This window comes from Dendropsophus ebraccatus, chromosome 13 (genome assembly GCF_027789765.1).
Source record: "Dendropsophus ebraccatus isolate aDenEbr1 chromosome 13, aDenEbr1.pat, whole genome shotgun sequence".
Taxonomy (NCBI): Eukaryota; Metazoa; Chordata; class Amphibia; order Anura; family Hylidae; genus Dendropsophus; species Dendropsophus ebraccatus.
Window position 1 is genome coordinate 3,808,252 of NC_091466.1, and position 27,393 is coordinate 3,835,644.

The following is a 27,393-nucleotide window of genomic DNA, read 5'->3' on the forward strand; positions in this document are numbered from 1 at the left end:
GTGTATGGGCGGACCCCTGGTGTGTGTGTGTGGATGGACCCTCTGGCCCCGGTGTGTATGGGCGGACCCCTGGTGTGTGTGTGGATGGACCCTCCAGCCCTGGTGTGTGTGGATGGGCCCTCAAGCCCTGGTTTGTACAGGCGGACCCTCTGGCCCTGGTGTGTGTGTGGATGGACTCTCTGGCCCCGGTGTGTACAGGCGGACCCCCTGGTGTGTGGATGAACCCTCTGGCCCTGGTGTGTGTGGATGGACCCTCTGGCCCTGGTGTGTACAGGCGGACCCTCTGGCCCTGGTGTGTGTGGATGGACCCTCTGGCCCCTTTATGAGCGGACCCCCATTGGCGGTCTCAGTGAAGGAGCAGCCACACTGCTGTTTGCTGGATTATCTCATTTTAATACAAAGTAAACATGAAAGCATTCAAGACTTATCTGTTTCTTAAAAAGTTCCCTCCCCCCAGATGACGAGCATGGAGACCCCCGGCGTCAGCCCCTCTGCACACACCTCCTGGGACGGGGGACCAGGGACAATGAGGGGCCACTAATAACGTTGTCTCTTTTCTCAATAAAATCAGTTAAATTAAAAAAAAAAAAAAAAAAAAGGAAAAAAAAAGTTTGAGCATGATGTCATAGGAGGCGGTGGGCGGAGTCAGCTCTGCAGGGGCGGAGTCTGTGGAGATTATACCATGATTGTGCAGGGTAGGGGGCGTCGGGCAGAGCACTGTAATGGGGATGATGAGAGGAATACTGCATAGTGGTCTCCCCGCGGCCCCCCGCACAGTCTACATTCGGGGTCACAGTGGTCACATGATGCCATTGGTCAGGTACTGGAAGCCGTCGTACAGTTTGGTGGTGATGGATCTCATACTCCCATCCACCATCTGCTCCACCAGGAGCTGCAGCTGCTCCTCCGTCATGTTCATGTGGAAACGTTCCTTCAGGTTGCGGATGGTGCTGGAGCCGTGGAAGCATGGCAGCTGGGAGCCTGCGGGGACAGAGCCGACATGTCACTACTGAGGGTTGGTTACATTTGTATCCACTCTATGGGCCCATACGCCCTCGTGTATCCGCTCTACTGGCCCATACGCCCTTGTGTATCTGCTCTACCAGTTTATATGCCCTTGTGTATCTGCTCTATGGGCTGCTACGCCCTCGTGTATCCGCTCTATGCCCCCATACGCCCTCGTTTATCCGCTCTATGGGCCCATATGCCCTTGTGTATCAGTTCTACCAGCCAATACGCCCTCGTGTATCTGCTCTATGGCCCGATACACCCTCGTGTCTCCGCTCTACCGGCCCATACGCCCTTGTCTATCTGCTCTATGGCCCGATACACCCTCGTGTCTCCGCTCTACCGGCCCATACGCCCTTGTCTATCTGCTCTACCGGCCAATACGCCCTTGTGTCTCCGCTCTACTGGCCCATACGCCCTTGTCTTCCCTTTCTACCGGCCAATATGCCTTTGTGTATCCGCACTATGGGCCAATACGCCCTTGTGTCTCTGCTCTTCCGGCCCATACGTCCTTGTCTTCCCGCTCTACCGGCCCATACGCCCTCGTGTATCCGATCTATGGGCTGATTTGCCCTCTTGCATCCGCTCTACAGGCTAATAGGCCCTCGTGTATCCGCTGTATAGGCTGATTTGCCCTCTTGAATCAGCTCTACGGGCCGATATGCCCTTGTGTATCAACTCTATGAGCTGATATGCCCTCATGTATCTGCTCTATGGGCTAATACGCCCTCGTGTATGCGCTCTATGGGCTGATACGCCCTCGTGTATCCGCTCTATGGGCTGATATAGTCTCTTACCCTGCTGCATTATCTCCACGATCTGCACCACGCGGTCCATGTGCTTTCGGGCAGCGATCAGACCCTGCAGCATCAGCATCTTGTAGTAGTTAAACATGTCTCCATTCAGGCCCCCCATCACCTGCCGGACAAAGGGGACACTGCGGACAACCTGCTTCCAGTTACAGCCCCCCCCCCCACATACCCTGTGTATAGAGAGGTAGTCACAGCCCCGCCCCTGTATACCCTGTGTATAGAGAGGTAGTCACAGCCCCGCCCCCTGTATATCATGTGTATAGAGAAGTAGTCACAGTCCCGCCCCCTGTATATCCTGTGTATAGAGGTAGTAACAGCCCCGCCCCCTGTATATCATGTGTATAGAGAAGTAGTCACAGTCCCGCCCCCTGTATATCCTGTGTATAGAGGTAGTAACAGCCCCGCCCCCTGTATATCATGTGTATAGAGAAGTAGTCACAGTCCCGCCCCCTGTATATCCTGGGTATAGAGAGGTAGTCACAGCCCCCCTATATACCCTGTGTATAGAGAGGTAGTCACAGCCCCGCCCCTTGTATATCATGTATATAGAGGTAGTCACAGCCCCGCCTCCTGTATATCCTGTGTAAAGAGAGGTAGTGACTGCCCCGCCCCCTGTATATCATGTGTATAGAGAGGTAGCCACATCTCCGCCCCCTGTATATCATGTGTATAGAGAGGTAGTCACAGCACCGCCCCCCTGTATATCGTGTATAGAGAGGTAGTCACAGGCCTCCCCCCCATAATATCCTGTGTATAGAGAGGTAGTCGAAGCCCCGCCCCCTGTATATCTTGTGTATAGAGAGGTAGTCACAGCCCCGCCCCCTGTATATCATGTGTATAGAGAGGTAGTCACAGCACCGCCTCCTGTATATCATGTGTACAGAGAGGTAGTCACAGGCCTCCCCCCCATAATATCCTGTGTACAGAGAGGTAGTCGAAGCCCCGCCCCCTGTATATCCTGTGTATAGAGAGGTAGTCACAGTCCCGCCCCCATTATATTATGCATATAGGGAGGTAGTCACAGCCGTCCCCCCCTCTATATCCTGTGTATAGAGAGGTAGTCACAGCCCCGCCCCTTGTATATCGTGTATAGAGAGGTAGTCACAGGCCCGCCCCGTGTATATCCTGTGTATAGAGAGGTAGTCACAGCCCCGCCCCCTGTATATCGTGTATAGGGAGGTAGTCACAGCCCCGCCCCCTGTATATCGTGTGTATAGAGAGGTAGTCACAGCCCCGCTTCCTGTATATCCTGTGTATAGAGGTAGTCACAGCCCCGCCCCCTTTATATCATGTGTATAGAGAGGTAGTCACAGCCCCGCCCCGTGTATATCCTGTGTATAGAGGTAGTCACAGCCCCGCCCCTGTATATCCTGTGTATAGAGAGGTAGTCACAGCCCCGCCCCGTGTATATCCTGTGTATAGAGGTAGTCCCAGCCCCACCCCGTGTATATCCTGTGTATAGAGAGGTAGTCACAGCCCCACCCCGTGTATATCCTGTGTATAGAGAGGTAGTCACAGCCCCACCCCGTGTATATCCTGTGTATAGAGAGGTAGTCACAGCCCCGTCCCCTGGCGATAACAGTAAACTCACAGCAGTCCCGTTTTTTGTACTGAAAAGTACTGGGACCACCACATGAGGCATGAGACTCACTCACATCCACAAACTCTGCGGTCAGCTTGAATGCAGACGTCTCAAATCCAAGGTTCCGGGGAGAACTGGAGAGGATGAAGCCAAAATCTATGTGTATGATGTGGCCCTCAGCATCCAGGAGAATGTTCCCATTGTGCCTGGGGAATAGAAAGGAGATTTATACACCAGCAACACCCGAGCCTCCGCAGTCTTCCCCTCTAAGGCCCAGCCCCCAGCAGTCTTCCCCTCTAAGGCCCAGCCCCCAGCAGTCTTCCCCTCTAAGGCCCAGCCCCCAGCAGTCTTCCCCTCTAAGGCCCAGCCCCCAGCAGTCTTCCCCTATAAGGCCCAGCCCCCAGTAGTCTTCCCCTCTAAGGCCCAGCCCCCAGCAGTCTTCCCCTCTAAGGCCCAGCCCCCAGCAGTCTTCCCCTCTAAGGCCCAGCCCCCAGCAGTCTTCCCCTCTAAGGCCCAGCCCCCCAGCAGTCTTCCCCTCTAAGGCCCAGCCCCCAGCAGTCTTTCGCTTTAAAGGGGTTCTCCAACGCTACAAAAACATGGCCACTTTTCCCCTACTGTTGTCTCCAGTTCAGGTGCAGTTTGCAATTAAGCTCCATTTACTTCAATGGAACTGATTTTCAAAACCTGCACCCAAACTGGAGACAACAGTAGGGGGAAAAGTGGCCATGTTTTTGTAGCACTGGATAACCCCTTTAAGGCCCTGTCCCCTCAGTCCTCCCTTCTGCAGTTCTCCCCTCTAAGGCTTCTCCCACGCATTCCTCCCCTCTAAGGCCCAGCCCCCTGTAGACCTCTCCTCTCAACCCCGTCCCCCTCCAGACCTCTCCTCTCAAGCCTTGCCCCCTGCAGTCCTCCCCTCTCAAGCCCCACCCCTTCAGACCTCCCCTATCAAGCCTTGCCCCCTGCAGTCCTCCCCTCTCAAGCCTTGCCCCCTGCAGTCCTCCCCTCTCAAGCCTTGCCCCCTGCAGTCCTCCCCTCTCAAGCCTTGCCCCCTGCAGTCCTCCCCTCTCAAGCCCCACCCCCTCCAGACCTCCCCTATCAAGCCTTGTCCCCTGCAGTCCTCCCCTCTCAAGCCTTGCCCCCTGCAGTCCTTCCCTCTCAAGCCCCACCCCCTTCAGACCTCCCCTATCAAGCCTTGCCCCCTCCAGAGCTCCCCCCCAAGCCCCGCCCCATGCAGAACTCCCCTTTCAAGCTGCTTCCCTGGAGGCCTCCACTCTTAAGCCCCGCCCCCTGGAGGCCTCCACCAGGTTTCACAGTCCTGTATGGTTAGTTGTCATGTTGGCCCTGCAATGTCTCTCACTGGCTGGCCTCACCCTGTGGGCCTGGGCCCTTCTCACCTGTCTTTGACCTGCAGCAGGTAGCACACCAGGCAGTACCCGGCGCAGCTCTGCACAAAGTTGCGTTGTGCGGTGAGGAACGCCTCGGTGGTGCAGCTGCCGTGTTCCTGGAGGAAATAATCCAGCAGCGAGAGCTGTGACTGCTTCTTCACCTGATGTATGGAGACGGCATTCACCACCGGCTCAATCATCCCGCTGTCCGCCGAGATCACCAGGATCTTGTAAGGCCGGATCCACAGAGGAACGCGCTCCGTCTCCCAGATCGACTGCCAGAGAGAGAGAGAGAGAGAGAGAGAGAGAGAGAGAGAGAGAGTGTGTGCTGGATGAATGATATTCCCTATGGACACGTCCCCCCTATACTGTAATAGTATATAATATATATTATACATATACCCGCTCGGTCTCCAGGAGAGGAGGCTCTGAGCGGGTAGTCCCGCAGGGCTCCAGCAGGGGGCGCATACTGACCTGCAGCTGTTTGAGGACCTGGTACGCCAGCAGCTCCTGCCTGAGGTCGTCACCACACTTCACTATGACGGACAGAAGTCTCCAGTTGGGGAAGTGTCCATAGGGAGACCCCTCCCGAATCCTCCTGAGAAGAGTCCAGCAAATGAGCCGCTCATAATTTAATAAATGTGCTGATGCCCCTCCCCCACAAAGAAAGACCGCCCCAGATAGTGAAAAGCCTCTCACCAGATACAGGGACAAGCGCCTCCTCCACAGAGAAAGACCACCCCAGATACAGAGACAAGCCCCTCCCCCACAGAGAAAGACTGCCCCAGATACAGAAACAAGCCCCTCCCCCACAAAGACCGCCCCAGATACAGAGACAAGCCCCTCCCCCACAGAGAAAGACCGCCCCAGATACAGAGACAAGCCCCTCCCCCACAGAGAAAGACCGCCCCAGATACAGAGACAAGCCCCTCCCCCAGAGAGAAAGACCACCCCAGATACAGTGACAAGCCTCTCACCAGATACAGACTGCCCCAGATACAGAGACAAGCGCCTCCCCCACAGAGAAAGACCACCCCAGATACAGAGACAAGCCCCTCCCGCACAGAGAAAGACCGCCCCAGATACAGAGACAAGCCCCTCCCCCACACATAGACCGCCCCAGATACAGAGGCAAGCCCCTCCCCCACAGAGAAAGACTGCCCCAGATAGAGACAAGCCCTCCCCCACAGAGAAAAACAGCTTCAGATACGAACAAGCCCCTCCCCCACAAAGACCGCTTCAGATACAGACTGCCCCAGATACAGAGACAAGCCCCTCACCCAGAGAAATACCTCATCAGATACAGAGACAAACCCCTCCCCATATACAGAGACAAGTCCCTCCCCCACAGAAAAAGACTGCCCCAGATACAGAGACAAGCCCCTCCCCCACAGAGAAAGACTGCCCCAGATACAGAGACAAGCCCCTCTCCCAGAGAAATAACTCATCAGATACAGAGACAAACCCCTCCCCATATACAGAGACAAGTCCCTCCCCCACAGAGAAAGACTGCCCCAGATACAGAGACAAGCCCCTCCCCCAGAGAAATACCTCATCAGATACAGAGACAAACCCCTCCCCATATAGAGACAAGTCCCTCCCCCAAAGAGAAAGACTGCCCCAGATACAGAGACAAGCCCCTCCCCCACAGAGAAAGACTGCCCCAGATACAGAGACAAGCCCATCCCCCAGAGAAATACCTCATCAGATACAGACAAACCCCTCCCCATATACAGAGACAAGTCCCTCCCCCACAGAGAAAGACTGCCCCAGATACAGAGAAATACCTCATCAGATACAGAGACAAACCCCTCCCCCACAGAGAAAGGCTGCCCCAGATAGAGACAAGCCCCTCCCCCACAGAAAAAGACAAGCCCCTCCCTCAAAGAGAAAGACAGCCTCAGATACAGAGACAAGCCTCTCCCCAGATACAGAGAGAAGCCTCGCCCCCCACAGAGAAAGACCGCCCCAGATACAGAGACAAGCCCCTCCCCCAGAGAAATACCTCATCAGATACAGAGACAAACCCCTCCCCCGCACAGAGAAAGACCGCCCCCAGATACAGAGACAAGCCCCCCCCCACACACAGAAAGACCACCCCAGATACAGAGACAAGCCCCTCCCACACACAGAAAGACCGCCACAGATACAGAGACAAGCCCCTCCCCCACACAGAAAGACCGCCCCAGATACAGAAAAAAGCACCCTCACCCCCCCCCCCCTGCCCCCCCAAGTCACACACCTGACTTTCTCCTGCCACGGCTCCTTAAGTGCCACAGCAGACGGGTCCTCGGGATCCCTCCGAAAGGTGGTTGGTGTGTGAGCAAGCTGCTCTGAGAGTCGGCGCCTGTAAGGATGAAGACCCCAGTCAGGTGGTCCACCATCAACACATACCCCACCCCTCAACATGCTAAGCTGCTCACCGGATGTCCCCCGCAGCAATGAACACTGGCTCCTTGCTCTCCTGGCTGGTGATGCTGTCCACAGAGAACTGTGAGATGTTGTCACAGCTGTTGGTGTGGAGCTCCGGGAGCTATAGGGTGAACAATATAAGACAATGAACCAAGGAGGAGGAGGAAGAAAAGACTATGAACCGAGGAGGAGGAGACGTCAAACATGACAAGTTGACAACCAACAAACGTAGATGACAATGAACCAAGGCGGAGGAGGAGAACATGACAAGGAACCAAGGCAGAGGAGAAGACAACAATGAACAAGCAGAAGAGAAGACAACTACAACAACTATTGAAGGCTGAGTAGGAGGAGACGACAATGAACCAAGGCAGAGGAGAAGATGACGACGACAGCAAACCAAGGCAGAGGAGAAGACAACAACAAACTCAAGCTGAACCATTAGAAGAAAACAACAGCGAATGAAGGTGAAGGAGGAGACAACAACAAAGAACAAAGGTGGAGAAGGAGAAGACAACAAACGAAGATGGAGGAGGAGGAAAAGACGACAAGGAACCAAGCTAGAAGAAAAAAAAGAATACAAAAGACGACAATTCAAGGCAAAGGAGGAGAAAACGACAACAACAAAAAAACTAAAGCAGAGGAGGAGAAGATGACAACAACAAACCAAGGCATAGGAGAAGGTGGATAAAGCCCCTATTCCACAGGCCGACTATGAGGAGCAAATGAGCGCTGTCAGCTCTATTACAAACGGCAGAAGCAAGCGGGTGACTGTGGGAGGAACCACGGGGAGCTGCAGGGGGGCTGCCCGGGTGATCGCTGATCGTTAGGCCAGCCCATGAAGGATAGTGGCGGTCTGCTGCCTCCTATGTCACGGAGCGACAGCAGCAGATCTCTGCTATCACAGTCGTTTGTCTTTTAACATGTTTTTTTTTTATCAAAATTTTTTTACTGAAAAAGTTTTTACAAAACATCTCCCATTGCAAACAAAACATCCCAAGAGGGAGTCTTCAACATGTTGAAAGACAAACGACAGCAAAGATCAGCCGACATGATTGATGACGGATGATCACTGCCTTCTATTCCACCGGACGATTATCGGCCGTAACGGTCGATATTGGCCAAATACAGCCGATAATCGTTCGTTGGAATAGGGCCTATAGAAGACAACTAACCAAGACAGTGAAAGAGAAGAACACAACGAAGGAAGGTGGAGGGGAAGTCCACAACAAACCAAGGCAGAGGACAAGACAATGACAACAACGAAGGTGACGGTAACAATGAAACAAGGAGATGGTGGATAAGAAGACATAGCCAAGACTGGGGAGGAATGGACCACAATGAACCAAGGCGGATGAGCAGAAGACAGTGAACGAGGAGGACGAAGACAAGACGACAACAACAGCAGTTTCAACAATAGCGGCGGCAGCGAGCGGGGAACGAGGAGCAAACGAGCGCTAATAGCGCTCGTTTGCTCCTCCAAACGACTCGTGGAATAGGGGCATAAGGCAGAGGAGGAGATGATGACAGCGCACCAAGGCAGAGAAGAAAGTGGATAAAAAAAGACAGCTAAGGCTAGGTTCACACTGCGTTTTCAGTATCCGTTTAACGCATCCGTTTTTTGCAAAAAACGCATGAAAAACGGATTGCAAAAAACGGATTCATTTGTGTGCATCCGTTTTTCCATTGACTTCCATTATAAAAAAAAAACGGATCCGTTTTTTTTTGACGGACCAAAACGGACAAAAAAACGTTGCTGACCCTATTTTTCTGGACGTTAAAAAAAAACGGATCCGTTAAACGGATGCTGAAAACGCAGTGTGAACCTAGCCTAACCAAGACTGAGGAGGAGAAGACCACAATGAATCAAAGCTGAGGAGGAAGTGGAGAACTAGACAAAGACAGCCAGTCAAGGTGGAGTAGGATGAGAAAAGGAAATGAACCAGGGCAGAGAAGAAGAAATGAACCAAGGCAGAGAAAAATAAAAATGAACAGAGAAGGAAGACACCACACACAAAGATGGAGGAGGAGGAGGAGACAATGCACCAAGACAGAAGAGGAAAAGACAATGCACACAGACAGAGAAGGAGAAGAAAATACACCAAGATGAAGATGATCCAAAGGGTGAAACTCACCTCCACCTGCAGCTCCCCAATATCATCCACCGACCAGGCCTCATCATCATTATCATAGTTGGGCACAGTGGTGAAGCTGCTGGCCCTCTGCTCATGGGTGATACCACACTCCGGAAGGTTCTCCACTGAGCGTGTACTGCGGATCCGATTTTCTGGAATCCTTGCTGGAACCATGGAGGTCTCAAAGTTCTCGCACTCTAGAACTTCCACATAGATTAAATACGGAGCCTAGAACAAAGGTAAAACAGTCACCCTTGTGCGTGTTGATCACTGATGGAGTGACCAATAAGAACAGCTGCCAGGATTACCCACCTTATCCTTGGAGTTCAGGACGACTGCCTGAGTGTGGGGCACGCGGACAACATGGTGGTCGAAGCCGGCGGTGGGAAGCCAGACCCGGGCCGGCAGTTTGTGGTTGAGCAGTGACAGTTCAGAGATGAGGCGCTGAGTCTTCTGCTCCTTGGTGGGTAGGGTGGCCAGTCTTTTTCCAATGGCCATCAGAGACTTGATGAACTCCCTCTCTGGGGCAAGCCGGACAGGCTGAGGTGGGAAGACAGCAACATGGGACTCAAATGAGAAACAGAGGGTCCCAAAAGTCCTGCTAGGCTCCCTGATACCAAGACCAACATCGAAATCAGTGGCAAAACCCACCTAACAAAGACTACACCCCAAGCACTCACCTGCTGGGGACAGGAACTGAATCTGTCCCTGGACATCCCAACTCTGTGCCCCTGTACCCTGCCTGCCCCACCTCTGTACCCAGCCCGCCCCACCTCTTACATACAACTCTGTACCCTGCCCTCCCCACCTCTGTACCCAGCCCGCCCCACCTCTTACATACAACTCTGTACCCTGCCCTCCCCACCTGTGTACCCTGCCCGCCCCACCTCTGACATACAACTCTGTACCCTGCCAGTCCCACCTCTGTACCAGGCCCTCCCCATAGCCTCTGTACCCTGCCTGTCCCACCTCTGCACCGGTCCCTCCCCTCAGCCTCTGTACCCATCCCTCTCCACAGCCTCTGTTCCCTGCCGGTCCCACCTCTGTACCCATCACTCCCCCCACCTCTGTACCCGTCCCTCCCCCCGCCTCTGTACCCTCCCCAGCCTCTGTACCTGTCTCTCCCCCTAGCCTCTTTACCCGTCCCTTCTCCCAGCCTGTGTACCCTTTCCTCCCCCACCTGTGTACCCATCCCTCCCCCCAGACTCTGTACCAGTCCCTCCCACCAGCCTCGGTACCCTGCCCAACCCACCTCTGTACCCGTCCCTCTCGCCAGCCTAGGTACGCTGCCCAATTCACCTCTGTACCCGTCCCTCTCGCCAGCCTCGGTACCCTGCCCGTCCTACCTCTTTACCCGTCCCTCCCACCAGCCTCGGTACCCTGCCTGTCCCACCTCTGTACCCATCCCTCTCGCCAGCCTGTGTATCCTGCCCATCCCACCGCTGTACCCGTCCCTCCCCCCAGCCTGTGTACCCGTCCCTTCCCATAGCCTGTGTACCCATCCCTCCCCCCAGCTTGTGTATCCTGCCCGTCCCACCTCTGTACCCGTCCCTCCCCCCAGCCTGTGTACCCATCCCTCCCCCCAGCTTGTGTATCCTGCCTGTCCCACCTCTGTACCCGTCCCTCCCCCCAGCCTGTGTACCCGTCCCTTCCCATAGCCTGTGTACCCGTCCCTTCCCATAGCCTGTGTACCCATCCCTTCCCCCACCTGTGTATCCTGCCCGTCCCACTTCTGTACCCGTCCCTCCCCCCAACTCTGTACCCGTCCCTCCCCCCAACTCTGTACCCGTCCCTCCCCCCAACTCGGTACCCATCCCTCCCCCCAACTCGGTACCCATCCCTCCCCACTCCCTGGTACATTTCAGATTGTCAGCTCTTGTTTTCTCTGTCCCTCATCCATGACACTATGCAGAGAGGCCCATGAACATAAGGGGCCAGAGAGTGACCCCACCGGCCTCATCATGGGGAATCCACATCAGTCAAGACAGATGACAGTACGAAGGAGAACAGAGACAGAAGTACACCATAATTGGTCGCCATTCTCCACCAGGAATCACATTCTATAGAGAAGCAGCATTTCCTCTGCCCGGTAGCCATGCTGGTGGGTAACAGGGGGGGGAAGGCCGGGGCGCAGGGCCGGAGAGAAGGTTCCCGACCACCAGCACCATGGAACCAAGTCCAGATGAGTGGGCAGAGTCACGCAGGGCAGTGGAGTCGGAGTAGTAGAGTCGGAGCTGCGGCTTACCAACTCCACAGCCCTGCAGTCCCATATGGTGGAGTCATAGATACAGGTCACCCCTCATGCCCTGTGACTGGCATCCTTGGTGGCTGGAGGGGGCCCCACACTGGCGCTGCTATCCCGCCACACTATGTCCTCACATGCAGCCATAGCGGAACGCAACATGCACGGTGCACGACTGGCAGCAGACACAAGACATGAGGCTGACTAGCAGAGGATGCCAGGAAAAGCCACGATGACAACATCACCTGGGAAGCTGCAATTCCAGGCAATTATGACATCACAGAACACTGATACAAGGCAAAGGTGACATCATCACCAGTAAAGCTGAGACAGCAGGTAATGATGACATCATCACCAGTAAAGCTGAGACAGCAGGTAATGATGACATCATCACCAGTAAAGCTGAGACATCAGGTATTGATGACGTCATCACCAGTAAAGCTGAGACAGCAGGTAATGATGACATCATCACCAGTAAAGCTGAGACAGCAAGTAATGATGACATCATCACCAGTCAAGCTGAGACAGCAGGTAATGATGACATCATCACCAGTAAAGCTGAGACAGCAGGCAGTGATGACGTCATCACCAGTAAATGGTGATGTCAGAGTTGGGATTGCTCAGATATCTTCAGTTCTAACTTTCTAACCCTTCTCTTTGCTCCTGGTGCCCTCTGCATGCGGGGTCGGGGGCTGCGGGGAGGAAATGCTGATCGGAGAGAAGAAGCCAGTAAGACCCTCAGCCGACTACATAGAGAGCGTGACTTACGGAGGAGAACGACCTATCGAGGCTTTCCGAGCTGGAGGAGAGGTCCTGGGAGGAGGGAATAGGGGTGCGGGGAGAGAAAGGGAGAGGTTTAGCAGCTCAGGTTATTATGACATCATCATCAGCCCAGGCCCCTCCCCCAAGGAACAGGGGCACATAGTAACCGATCAGTAACAATAATCACTAAACCTGTAAGGAAAGGTTACAAGCAGAACTGAAGATAATTCTGGGAGGCTTCAGGGGGGAAGAGGAGATAGCGCCCCCATAGACTGTGTCTGGTACTGCAGTTCACCACCGATCATGTGGATGGCAAACACAGAGCAAAGAGGCAGACGAAATATACAGCACTCCTCCATGCTGGACTATCCAAGGTGGCTGATAACAGAGAGGAACAGCTCAACGAAGCACAGAGAGGAGCCATGCGGGGGGCCACAACATATATGTCCATGACACCCCCTTACATGTGACCCCCCCCCCCCCAAACAATACCATTAATGGACCCCCAGCTCGGCCCCACCCCTCCCCACCAAGGCACCCAGCCCGGCCCCACTCCTCGCACCAGGGCCCACAGCTCGGCCCCACCCCCTGATCCCTGGGGGGGTTGGGTTGTTTCCGTAGCAGCACACACTCTCGGGGGGGGGGGGGGGGGGGGGGTCCCCCACAGCTGCACACACTCGGGGAGGGAAGGGGGTCACCCATAGCTGCACACACTCAGGGAGGGGGAGGGAAGGGGTTCACCTATAACTGCACACACTCGGGGGGGGAGGGGGGGAGTCCCCCACTGCTACACACTCGGGGAGGGGGTCACCCATAGTTGCACACACTTGTACCAGCACACACCTCCCCATGTGGCCTCACCTCGTCATCGTTCTCCACCTTGGGGTTACTCGCCGTCCTCTTCAGGTTGCTGCTGAGGCTGATGCTGGCGGTGGCGTCAGACTTGGATCTCTGGTGGGTTCTCTTGGAGGGGGACAGGCCGGTGTCGGGGGCCAGGCTGAGCGGGGGCAGCTCACGCTTCTTGTGAGCCGGCTTCAGCTCGTCGGACAGGATGAGTTTGCGCAGCTTGGTCCCTCGGGAATGACGCTGCGTGGAGATGTGCATGTCGGAGGAGTAGGCCCCCAGGAGCCAGGCGCACTGCAGCGAGAAGTTGATGCTCTGCCGGCAGCGGTGCACCACGTACGGCTTTATGGCGTCGCCTACGTCCTCGTCCATGTGGATGTACATGTTGAGGAGCTGGGGCAGATAGAAGTCCACGTCCTCATTTCGGAAGTAGAAGAGGCGGTTGCCAATGTAGGCCTGCACACCGGGCTCCTTGGAGTTATAGAGGTACGAGATGGCCATAGAAATGTCAAAGAGCTTACACTCAAAGAGGCGCAGGAGCCACGACTGCTTGGCCGAGTTATTCTTCTGCCTCCGCCGAGCGTTCTTCACGCTGTTGATGTCGGTCACGGTCTCGTCCTCTTCATAGATTTTGGTGCTGGTGATCTCAGATTCTCCGTTGGTGGTCTGCTCAGGGACCCCGGCCTTGTCGAGGCTGTCCGAGGACGAGCCGTGCATCAGCTTCACCTTCTCTAGGACGTCCTCGCATGCTTTCTGCGCCACATCCGGATCTATGACCAGAGAGACCACGTCCTCCGTGATGACACCCAGGGGGCTCCCGCCGCCTGCTATGGCCGTCTGCTCACAGGGTTTGACTGATGCTGGCTCTACCATGGTGTCACCCATCCTCCGTCTCAGCACGAAAGTCAGATCTGGAAAAGGAAGAGGTGAAAGATGGTGAGTCAGCAGACATCATACTGGGGAACGGAGAGGACGCAAACGTGAGAAGAGAGTGCCACGTGTGACACAAACGTGAAGGGAGAGTGCACCCCGTACAACGCCAGCGCATGTAGAGAGCACCCTGTGCGACGTCAGCGTGAGTAGAGAGCGCCCCATGTGACATCAACGTCAGGAAAGAGTGCCCCGTGTGACACCAACGTGAGGGGAGAGAGCGCCCCGTGCGACGCAAACATGAGGAGAGTGCCCGTGTGACATCGTCAGGAGAGAGCGCCCCGTGCAACGGCATTGTGAAGAAAGAGCGCCACATGCCATGCCAACGTGAGGAGAGTGCCCATGTGACATCAATGTCAGGAGAGAGTGCCCCGTGCAACGCCAACATGTGAAGAGAGCGCCCTGTGCAATGACAACGTGAGGAAAGATCACCCCATGCGACGCCAATATCAGAAGAGAGCGCTGCGGGTAACGCCCAAGGAGGTGTAGATACCGGCCCCCGCCATATATACGAGGAGGAGAGATAAGGAACCTGATCGGGGGGGTAGCCACTACCCTGACTGCTCTATGGTGGAGGACGGGCCCCGGGCAGGAAGAGCACCGGACAACGCACAAGAAGAAAGCTGCAGGAATAATGTTACATGGAAACTGAGTGACACCTGAGACCACAGCGGCGTCCGGACAATGACGAAAGCGTCACACAAAGCAAACATGTCAGACAGGTCTAGAGCGCGACTACAGCCGCTACCTCCATCCAGAGCGGATGCCGTCTACAGGGATCAGACTGTAAGCTCCCGAGCTTAGCCCCCCCCATCACACAGCTAGAGTGTAAGCTCCCGGGCCCAGCCCCCCCCCCCCCATCACACAGCTAGAGTGTAAGCTCCCGAGCTTAGACCCCCCCCATCACACAGCTAGAGTGTAAGCTCCCGGGCTCAGCCCCCCCCCCCCCCCCCCAATCACACAGCTAGAGTGTAAGCTCCCGAGCTTAGACCCCCCCCCCCATTACATAGCTAGAGTGTAAGCTCCCGGGCTCAGCCCCCCCATCATACAGCTAGAGTGTAAGCTCCCGAGCTTAGCCCCCCCCATCACACAGCTAGAGTGTAAGCTCCCGGGCCCAGCCCCCCCCCCCATCACACAGCTAGAGTTTAAGCTCCCGGGCTCAGCCCCCCCCATCACACAGCTAGAGTGTAAGCTCCCGGGCTCAGCCCCCCCCATCACACAGCTAGAGTGTAAGCTCCCGGGCTCAGCCCCCCCCATCATACAGCTAGAGTGTAAGCTCCCGGGCTCAGCCCCCCCCCCCATCACACAGCTAGAGTGTAAGCTCCCGAGCTTAGCCCCCCCATCACACAGCTAGAGTGTAAGCTCCCGGGCTCAGCCCCCCCCATCACACAGCTAGAGTGTAAGCTCCCGAGCTTAGACCCCCCCCCCCCCCATTACATAGCTAGAGTGTAAGCTCCCGGGCTCAGCCCCCCCCATCATACAGCTAGAGTGTAAGCTCCCGGGCTTAGACCCCCCCCCCCCCCCATCACACAGCTAGAGTGTAAGCTCCCGGGCTCAGCCCCCCCCCCATCACACAGCTAGAGTGTAAGCTCCCGGGCTCAGCCCCCCCCCATCATACAGCTAGAGTGTAAGCTCCCGGGCTCAGCCCCCCCCCCCCCATCACACAGCTAGAGTGTAAGCTCCCGGGCTCAGCCCCCCCCATCATACAGCTAGAGTGTAAGCTCCCGGGCTCAGCCCCCCCCCCCCATCACACAGCTAGAGTGTAAGCTCCCGGGCTCAGTCCCCCCCATCATACAGCTAGAGTGTAAGCTCCCGGGCCCAGCCCCGCCCCCCCCCATCACACAGCTAGAGTGTAAGCTCCCGGGCCCAGCCCCCCCCCCCCCCCCCCCCATCACACAGCTAGAGTGTAAGCTCCCGGGCTCAGTCCCCCCCATCATACAGCTAGAGTGTAAGCTCCCGGGCCCAGTCCCCCCCCCCATCATACAGCTAGAGTGTAAGCTTCCAGGCTCAGTCCCCCCCCCCATCATACAGCTAGAGTGTAAGCTCCCGGGCTCAGCCTCCCCCCCCCCCCCCCCATCACACAGCTAGAGTGTAAGCTCCCGGGCTCAGTCCCCCCCATCATACAGCTAGAGTGTAAGCTCCCGGGCCCAGCCCCGCCCCCCCCCATCACACAGCTAGAGTGTAAGCTCCCGGGCCCAGCCCCCCCCCCCCATCACACAGCTAGAGTGTAAGCTCCCGGGCTCAGTCCCCCCCATCATACAGCTAGAGTGTAAGCTCCCGGGCCCAGCCCCCCCCATCACACAGCTAGAGTGTAAGCTCCCGGGCTCAGTCCCCCCCATCACACAGCTAGAGTGTAAGCTCCCGGGCTCAGTCCCCCCCATCACACAGCTAGAGTGTAAGCTCCCGGGCTCAGTCCCCCCCATCACACAGCTAGAGTGTAAGCTCCCGGGCTCAGTCCCCCCCATCACACAGCTAGAGTGTAAGCTCCCGGGCTCAGTCCCCCCCATCATACAGCTAGAGTGTAAGCTCCCGGGCTCAGTCCCCCCCATCATACAGCTAGAGTGTAAGCTCCCGGGCCCCCCCCATATGTAGATGATAACCTAGTGGATATAATTCTCATTGATTGACAGCTGCCTGTTTTGATGACAGACTGTAAGCTCTTGGGCCCAGATCCTGTTACTTCCCCAGCAGATAATGGCTCTGGCGTCTCATGGCTGGAGATTGTCTCTTCCAGCAACAGGGAGATTGCGCAACAAACATGAGTCTAGCATCATGTGACACAACCCCCAGTCACATGACCTCCCGAGGTCATCACCACTTATATGATCCTGGCACAGACACACAGCGACAGCAATGGGGAGGGGGGCTCCCCCGACACTCTATACAGTATACGGGGGGTGAGCCGACACTCTATACAGTATATGGGGGGTGACCCGTCACTCTATACAGTATACGGGGGGTGAGCCGTCACTATATACAGTATACGGGGGGGTGAGCCGTCACTCTATACAGTATACGGGGGGTGAGCCGACACTCTATACAGTATACGGGGGGTCAGCCGTCACTCTATACAGTATACGGGGGTGAGCCGTCACTCTATACAGTATACGGGGGGTCAGGGTCACTATATACAGTATACAGGGGGGGGGAGCCGTCACTATATACAGTATACAGGGGGAGCCGTCACTCTATACAGTATACGGGGGGAGCCGTCACTCTATACAGTATACAGGGGGGGGGGGGTGAGCCGTCACTCTATACAGTATACGGGGGGTGAGCCGTCACTCTATACAGTATACGGGGGGGTGAGCCGTCACTCTATACAGTATACGGGGGGGTGAGCCGTCACTCTATACAGTATACGGGGGGGTGAGCCGTCACTCTATACAGTATACGGGGGGGGGTGAGCCGTCACTCTATACAGTATACGGGGGGGGGGGGGGGGGGGTGAGCCGTTACTATATACAGTATACGGGGGGTGAGCCGACACTCTATACAGTATACGGGGGGTCAGCCGTCACTCTATACAGTATACGGGGGGAGCCGTCACTCTATACAGTATACGGGGGGAGCCGTCACTCTATACAGTATACGGGGGGGTGAGCCGTCACTCTATACAGTATACGGGGGGGGGGGGGTGAGCCGTCACTCTATACAGTATACGGGGGGGGGGTGAGCCGTCACTCTATACAGTATACGGGGGGGAGCCGTCACTATATACAGAATACGGGGGGGGGGGGGGGGGGGGGGGGGGTGAGCCGTTACTATATACAGTATACGGGGGGTGAGCCGACACTCTATACAGTATACGGGGGGTCAGCCGTCACTCTATACAGTATAGGGGGGTGAGCCGTCACTATATACAGTATACAGGGGGGTGATCCATCACTATATACAGTATACGGGGGGTCAGCCGTCACTATATACAGTATACGGGGGGTGAGCCGTCACTCTATACAGTATACGGGGGTGAGCCGTCACTAAATACAGTATACGGGGGGGTGAGCCGACACTCTATACAGTATACGGGGGGTGAGCCGTCACTCTATACAGTATACGGGGGTGAGCCGTCACTCTATACAGTATACGGGGGTGAGCCGTCACTCTATACAGTATACGGGGGTGAGCCGTCACTCTATACAGTATACGGGGGTGAGCCGTCACTCTATACAGTATACAGGGGGGAGCCGTCACTATATACAGTATACGGGGGGGTGAGCCGTCACTCTATACAGTATACGGGGGGGTGAGCCGTCACTCTATACAGTATACGGGGGGGGGTGAGCCGTCACTCTATACAGTATACGGGGGGGGTGAGCCGTCACTCTATACAGTATACGGGGGGGAGCCGTCACTATATACAGTATAGGGGGGTGAGCCGTCACTATATACAGTATACAGGGGGGTGATCCATCACTATATACAGTATACGGGGGGTCAGCCGTCACTATATACAGTATACGGGGGGTGAGCCGTCACTCTATACAGTATACGGGGGTGAGCCGTCACTAAATACAGTATACGGGGGGGTGAGCCGACACTCTATACAGTATACGGGGGGTGAGCCGTCACTCTATACAGTATACGGGGGTGAGCCGTCACTCTATACAGTATACGGGGGTGAGCCGTCACTCTATACAGTATACGGGGGTGAGCCGTCACTCTATACAGTATACGGGGGTGAGCCGTCACTCTATACAGTATACGGGGGTGAGCAGTCACTCTATACAGTATACGGGGGGGGAGCCGTCACTATATACAGTATACAGGGGGGGGGGGAGCCGTCACTATATACAGTATACAGGGGGGTGAGCCATCACTATATACAGTATACGGGGGGGGAGCCGTCACTATATACAGTATACGGGGGGGAGCCGTCACTATATACAGTATACAGGGGGGTGAGCCGTCAATATATGCAGTATACAGGGGGTCAGGGTCACTATATACAGTATACAGGGGGTGAGCCGTCACTATATACAGTATACGGGGGGGGGAGCCGTCACTATATACAGTATACAGGGGTGAGCCGTCACTATATACAGTATACAGGGGTGAGCCGTCACTATATACAGTATACAGGGGGGGGGAGCCGTCACTATATACAGTATACGGGGGGGAGCCGTCACTATATACAGTATACAGGGGGGTGAGCCGTCACTATATACAGTATACAGGGGGGAGCCGTCACTATATACAGTATACAGGGGGGGGGGGAGCAGTCACTATATACAGTATACAGGGGGTCAGCCGTCACTATATACAGTATACAGGGGGTGAGCCGTCACTATATACAGTATACAGGGGGTGAGCCGTCACTATATACAGTATACAGGGGGGAGCCGTCACTATATACAGTATACAGGGGGGGGGGAGCAGTCACTATATACAGTATACAGGGGGTCAGCCGTCACTATATACAGTATACAGGGGGTGAGCCGTCACTATATACAGTATACAGGGGGGGAGCCGTCACTATATACAGTATACAGGGGGGAGCCGTCACTATATACAGTATACAGGGGGGAGCCGTCACTATATACAGTATACAGGGGGTGAGCCGTCACTATATACAGTATACAGGGGGTCAGGGTCACTATATACAGTATACAGGGGGTCAGGGTCACTATATACAGTATACAGGGGGGGAGCCGTCACTATATACAGTATACAGGGGGAGCCGTCACTATATACAGTATACAGGGGGGAGCCGTCACTATATACAGTATACAGGGGGGTGAGCCGTCACTATATACAGTATACAGGGGGTCAGCCGTCACTATATACAGTATACGGGGGGGTCAGCCGTCACTATATACAGTATACAGGGGGGGAGCCGTCACTATATACAGTATACAGGGGGGGAGCCGTCACTATATACAGTATACAGGGGGTCAGGGTCACTATATACAGTATACAGGGGGTCAGGGTCACTATATACAGTATACAGGGGGGAGCCGTCACTATATACAGTATACAGGGGGAGCCGTCACTATATACAGTATACAGGGGGGGTCAGCCGTCACTATATACAGTATACAGGGGGTGAGCCGTCACTATATACAGTATACAGGGGGTGAGCCGTCACTATATACAGTATACAGGGGGTGAGCCGTCACTATATACAGTATACAGGGGGTGAGCCGTCACTATATACAGTATACAGGGGGGGTCAGCCGTCACTATATACAGTATACAGGGGGTCAGGGTCACTATATACAGTATACAGGGGGAGCCGTCACTATATACAGTATACAGGGGGGAGCCGTCACTATATACAGTATACAGGGGGGAGCCGTCACTATATACAGTATACAGGGGGGGGGAGCCGTCACTATATACAGTATACAGGGGGGAGCCGTCACTATATACAGTATACGGGGGGTGAGCCGTCACTATATACAGTATACAGGGGGTCAGCCATCACTATATACAGTATACAGGGGGTCAGGGTCACTATAAGCAGTATACAGGGGGTCAGGGTCACCTGGTCGCCGGTCACTCGGTGTCCTCCATCACGGGCTCCCTCCTCACAGCTCCCGGCCCAGCCGCTTCCTCCGCCATCCCCGGCTCTCCTCCTCCTTACACCATAGAGACCGACAACACGGGCTAGACAGTTCACCATAGAGTGTGAGATCCTCCAGTGACAGCCGGCATAGAGCGTCTCCCTGACACCACAGAGGTGGGATCGCTGGACAGAGCGTCACCAGAACAAGAGAGTACAGAGCCGAGTATTGAACGTCATGCAGAACACCATAGAGGCCGGGCAGCAGGATAGACATGCTGCGGAGCTGGAGGAATGAGGTGGCTGCCCCTCCCTGGCTGCGCTGGGTGGAGATTCCCCGCTCTATACAGTATATGCTTAGAGCTGGGGATAACACGTGACCTCGAGCCTGGGGGAACTGCAACTCCCAGCAGTCTTCCTGACACGGAGCGGGGGATGGGGGGGGGGGGTGTCCTCTCTGCATTTATCACGTGACTACTATCAGATCGTAGGAGGATCACACTGATCACTACTGATGGGGGGAGGGGGGCACACTGATCACTACTGATGGGGGGAGGGGGGTCACACTGATCACTACTGATGGGGAGGGGGGTCACACTGATCACTACTGATGGGGAGGGGGGTCACACTGATCACTACTGATGGGGAGGGGGGGTCACACTGATCACTACTGATGGGGGGGTCACACTGATCACTACTGATGGGGAGGGGGGGGGGGTCACACTGATCACTACTGATGGGGGGAGGGGGGGTCACACTGATCACTACTGATGGGGGGAGGGGGGGTCACACTGATCACTACTGATGGGGAGGGGGGGTCACACTTATCACTACTGATGGGGAGGGGGGGTCACACTGATCACTACTGATGGGGAGGGGGGGTCACACTGATCACTACTGATGGGGGGGTCACACTGATCACTACTGATGGGGAGGGGGGGTCACACTGATCACTACTGATGGGGAGGGGGGAGGTCACACTGATCACTACTGATGGGGAGGGGGGAGGTCACACTGATCACTACTGATGGGGAGGGGGGGTCACACTGATCACTACTGATGGGGGGAGGGGGGGAGGTCACACTGATCACTACTGATGGGGAGGGGGGGTCACACTGATCACTACTGATGGGGAGGGGGGGGGGTCACACTGATCACTACTGATGGGGAGGGGGGGGGTCACACTGATCACTACTGATGGGGAGGGGGGGTCACACTGATCACTACTGATGGGGAGGGGGGGTCACACTGATCACTACTGATGGGGAGGGGGGAGGTCACACTGATCACTACTGATGGGGAGGGGGGGTCACACTGATCACTACTGATGGGGAGAGGGGGGTCACACTGATCACTACTGATGGGGGGAGGGGGGGGGGTCACACTGATCACTACTGATGGGGAGAGGGGAAGGTCACACTGATCACTACTGATGGGGGGGGGTCACACTGATCACTACTGATGGGGAGAGGGGGGGTCACACTGATCACTACTGATGGGGAGAGGGGGGGGTCACACTGATCACTACTGATGGGGAGTGGGGGGTCACACTGATCACTACTGATGGGGAGGGGGGGGGTCACACTGATCACTACTGATGGGGGGAGGGGGGTCACACTGATCACTACTGATGGGGAGGGGGGGTCACACTGATCACTACTGATGGGGAGGGGGGGGGTCACACTGATCACTACTGATGGGGGGAGGGGGGGGGGTCACACTGATCACTACTGATGGGGAGGGGGGGGGTCACACTGATCACTACTGATGGGGAGGGGGGGTCACACTGATCACTACTGATGGGGGGAGGGGGGTCACACTGATCACTACTGATGGGGAGGGGGGGGGTCACACTGATCACTACTGATGGGGAGGGGGGGGGGGTCACACTGATCACTACTGATGGGGAGAGGGGGGGGTCACACTGATCACTACTGATGGGGGGAGGGGGGGGGTCACACTGATCACTACTGATGGGGAGAGGGGGGGGGTCACACTGATCACTACTGATGGGGAGTGGGGGGTCACACTGATCACTACTGATGGGGAGGGGGGGGGGTCACACTGATCACTACTGATGGGGAGGGGGGGTCACACTGATCACTACTGATGGGGGGAGGGGGGTCACACTGATCACTACTGATGGGGAGGGGGGGGTCACACTGATCACTACTGATGGGGAGGGGGGGGGGTCACACTGATCACTACTGATGGGGAGGGGGGGTCACACTGATCACTACTGATGGGGAGAGGGGGGTCACACTGATCACTACTGATGGGGGGAGGGGGGTCACACTGATCACTACTGATGGGGAGGGGGGGTCACACTGATCACTACTGATGGGGAGGGGGGTCACACTGATCACTACTGATGGGGAGGGGGGGGTCACACTGATCACTACTGATGGGGAGAGGGGGGGTCACACTGATCACTACTGATGGGGAGAGGGGGGTCACACTGATCACTACTGATGGGGAGAGGGGGGGGTCACACTGATCACTACTGATGGGGAGGGGGGGGTCACACTGATCACTACTGATGGGGAGGGGGGGGGTCACACTGATCACTACTGATGGGGGGAGGGGGGTCACACTGATCACTACTGATGGGGAGGGGGGGGTCACACTGATCACTACTGATGGGGGGAGGGGGGTCACACTTATCACTACTGATGGGGAGGGGGGGTCACACTGATCACTACTGATGGGGAGGGGGGGGGGTCACACTGATCACTACTGATGGGGAGGGGGGTCACACTGATCACTACTGATGGGGAGGTGGGGTCACACTGATCACTACTGATGGGGAGGGGGGGTCACACTGATCACTACTGATGGGGGGAGGGGGGGTCACACTGATCACTACTGATGGGGGGAGGGGGGGGTCACACTGATCACTACTGATGGGGAGGGGGGGTCACACTGATCACTACTGATGAGGAGGGGGGTCACACTGATCACTACTGATGGGGAGGGTGGTCACACTGATCACTACTGAGGGGGGGGTCACACTGATCACTACTGATGGGGAGGGGGGGGTCACACTGATCACTACTGATGGAGAGGGGGGGGTCACACTGATCACTACTGATGGGGGAGGGGGGGGGTCACACTGATCACTACTGATGGGGAGGGGGGGGTCACACTGATCACTACTGATGGGGAGGGGGGGGTCACACTGATCACTACTGATGGGGAGGGGGGGGTCACACTGATCACTACTGATGGGGAGGGGGGGGTCACACTGATCACTACTGATAAGGGGGGGTCACACTGATCACTACTGATGGGGAGGGGGGGTCACACTGATCACTACTGATGGGGAGGGGGGGGGTCACACTGATCACTACTGATGGGGGGAGGGGGGTCACACTGATCACTACTGATGGGGAGGGGGGGTCACACTGATCACTACTGATGGGGGGAGGGGGGTCACACTGATCACTACTGATCGGGGAGGGGGGGTCACACTGATCACTACTGATGGGGAGGGGGGGGGTCACACTGATCACTACTGATGGGGAGAGGGGAGGGTCACACTGATCACTACTGATGGGGAGGGGGGGGTCACACTGATCACTACTGATGGAGAGGGGGGGGGTCACGCTGATCACTACTGATGGGGAGGGGGGGTCACACTGATCACTACTGATGGGGAGAGGGGGGGATCACACTGATCACTACTGATGGAGAGGGGGGTCACACTGATCACTACTGATGGGGAGGAGGGGTCACACTGATCACTACTGATGGGGAGGGGGGTCACACTGATCACTACTGATGGGGAGGAGGGGTCACACTGATCACTACTGATGGGGAGGAGGGGTCACACTGATTACTACTGATGGGGAGGGGGGGGTCACACTGATCACTACTGATGGGGAGGGGGAGGATCACACTGATCACTACTGATGGGGAGGGGGGGGTCACACTGATCACTACTGATGGGGAGGGGGAGGATCACACTGATCACTACTGATGGGGAGGGGGGGGGTCACACTGATCACTACTGATGGGGGGGGGGGTCACACTGATCACTACTGATGGGGGGGGGGGGTCACACTGATCACTACTGATGGGGGGGGTTCACACTGATCACTACTGATGGGGAGGGGGGGTCACACTGATCATTACCGATGGGGAGAGGGGGGGGTCACACTGATCACTACTGATGGGGAGAGGGGGTCACACTGATCACTACTGATGGGGAGGGGGGGTCACACTGATCACTACTGATGGGGAGAGGGGGGGTCACACTGATCACTACTGATGGGGAGGGGGGGTCACACTGATCACTACTGATGGGGGAGGGGGGTCACACTGATCACTACTGATGGGGAGGGGGGGGTCACACTGATCACTACTGATGGGGAGGGGGGGGTCACACTGATCACTACTGATGGGGAGGGGGGGGTCACACTGATCACTACTGATGGGGAGAGGGGGGTCACACTGATCACTACTGATGGGAGGGGGGGGGTCACACTGAATCACTACTGATGGGGAGGGGGGGTCACACTGATCACTACTGATGGGGAGGGGGGGGTCACACTGATCACTACTGATGGGGAGGGGGGGGTCACACTGATCACTACTGATGGGGAGGGGGGGTCACACTGATCACTACTGATGGGGAGGGGGGGTCACACTGATCACTACTGATGGGGGGGGGGGGGGTCACACTGATCACTACTGATGGGGAGGGGGGGGTCACACTGATCACTACTGATGGGGAGGGGGGGTCACACTGATCACTACTGATGGGGAGGGGGGTCACACTGATCACTACTGATGGGGAGGGGGGGGTCACACTGATCACTACTGATGGGGAGGGGGGGGTCACACTGATCACTACTGATGGGGAGAGGGGGGGTCACACTGATCACTACTGATGGGGGGGGTCACACTGATCACTACTGATGGGGAGGGGGGGTCACACTGATCACTACTGATGGGGAGGGGGGTCACACTGATCACTACTGATGGAGAGGGGGGGGTCACACTGATCACTACTGATAAGGAGAGGGGGTCACACTGATCACTACTGATGGGAGGGGGGGTCACACTGATCACTACTGATGAGGAGGGGGGGGTCACACTGATCACTACTGATGGAGGGGGGGTCACACTGATCACTACTGATGGGGAGAAGGGGGGGTCACACTGATCACTACTGATGGGGAGGGGGGTCACACTGATCACTACTGATGGAGAGGGGGGTCACACTGATCACTACTGATGGGGAGGGGGGTCACACTGATCACTACTGATGGGGAGGGGGGGTCACACTGATCACTACTGATGGGGAGGGGGGGTCACACTGATCACTACTGATGGGGAGGGGGGGGGTCACACTGATCACTACTGATGGGGAGGGGGGGGTCACACTGATCACTACTGATGGGGAGGGGGGGTCACACTGATCACTACTGATGGGGAGGGGAGGGGTCACACTGATCACTACTGATGGGGAGGGGGGGGGTCACACTGATCACTACTGATGGGGAGGGGGGGGGTCACACTGATCATTACTGATGGGGAGGGGGGAGGTCACACTGATCACTACTGATGGGGAGGGGGGGGTCACACTGATCACTACTGATGGGGAGGGGGAGGATCACACTGATCACTACTGATGGGGAGGGGGGGGTCACACTGATCACTACTGATGGGGGGGTCACACTGATCACTACTGATGGGGAGGGGGGGTCACACTGATCACTACTGATGGGGAGGGGGGGTCACACTGATCACTACTGATGGGGAGGGGGGGTCACACTGATTACTACTGATGGGGAGGGGGGGTGTCACACTGATCACTACTGATGAGGAGGGGGGGGGGTCACACTGATCACTACTGATGGGGAGAGGGGGGGTCACACTGATCACTACTGATGGGGAGGGGGGGGGGTCACACTGATCACTACTGATGGGGAGGGGGGGGTCACACTGATCACTACTGATGGAGGGGGGGCACACTGATCACTACTAATGGGGGGGGTCACACTGATCACTACTGATGGGGAGGGGGGGTCACACTGATCACTACTGATGGGGAGGGGGTCACACTGATCACTACTGATGGAGAGGGGGGTCACACTGATCACTACTGATGGGGAAGGGGGGGTCACACTGATGGGGAGGGGGGGTCACACTGATCACTACTGATGGGGAGGGGGGGTCACACTGATCACTACTGATGGGGAGGGGGGGTCACACTGATCACTACTGATGGGGAGGGGGGTCACACTGATCACTACTGATGGGGAGAGGGGGGGTCACACTGATGGGGAGGGGGGGGTCACACTGATCACTACTGATGGGGAGGGGGGGTCACACTGATCACTACTGATGGGGAGGGGGGGTCACACTGATCACTACTGATGGGGAGGGGGGGGTCACACTGATCACTACTGATGGGGAGAGGGGGGGTCACACTGATCACTACTGATGGGGAGGGGGGGGGTCACACTGATCACTACTGATGGAGAGGGGGGTCACACTGATCACTACTGATGGGGAGGGGGGGTCACACTGATCATTACTGATGGGGAGGGGGGAGGTCACACTGATCACTACTGATGGGGAGGGGGGTCACACTGATCACTACTGATGGGGAGGGGGGGTCACACTGATCACTACTGATGGGGAGAGGGGGGGGGGTCACACTGATCACTACTGATGGGGAGAGGGGAAGGTCACACTGATCACTACTGATGGGGAGGGGGGGGTCACACTGATCACTACTGATGGGGAGGGGGGTCACACTGATCACTA

General features: G+C 56.3%; 1 protein-coding gene across 2 annotated transcripts; it reads right to left on the bottom strand.

The window, feature by feature from the left end:
* Positions 1–372: 372 nt before the first annotated feature.
* On the bottom strand, positions 373–20,811 carry PI4KB (phosphatidylinositol 4-kinase beta). Of its 2 annotated transcripts, XM_069949933.1 has the most exons (12): positions 20,599–20,811; positions 13,200–14,092; positions 12,345–12,389; positions 9,647–9,874; positions 9,335–9,562; positions 7,211–7,320; positions 7,030–7,134; positions 5,262–5,385; positions 4,797–5,062; positions 3,476–3,608; positions 1,806–1,926; positions 373–981 (listed from the first exon to the last, which is right to left on the bottom strand). In XM_069949933.1, exons 2-12 carry the CDS (start codon positions 14,064–14,066, stop codon positions 800–802), a joined length of 2,409 nt encoding a protein of 802 aa, XP_069806034.1. In that variant the 5' UTR covers positions 14,067–14,092; positions 20,599–20,811; the 3' UTR covers positions 373–799. The 2 variants fall into 2 exon arrangements, with proteins under 2 accessions (XP_069806034.1, XP_069806036.1); XM_069949935.1 differs by lacking the exon at positions 12,345–12,389 and having other exon boundaries at positions 20,599–20,810.
* Positions 20,812–27,393: the final 6,582 nt, after the last annotated feature.

What these genes read in the sequence shown, in the direction of transcription:
- PI4KB (XM_069949933.1), bottom strand. Translation starts at nt 14,066, where the DNA reads ATGGGTGACACCATGGTAGAGCCAGCATCAGTCAAACCCTGTGAGCAG. An exon ending in CCGTGGCAGGAGAAAGTCAG is followed by an intron (nt 5,386 to 7,029) that starts GTGTGTGACTTG and finishes GACTCTTCTCAG; the next exon opens with GAGGATTCGGGAGGGGTCTC. An exon ending in CGTGGAGATAATGCAGCAGG is followed by an intron (nt 982 to 1,805) that starts GTAAGAGACTAT and finishes CTGTCCCCGCAG; the next exon opens with GCTCCCAGCTGCCATGCTTC.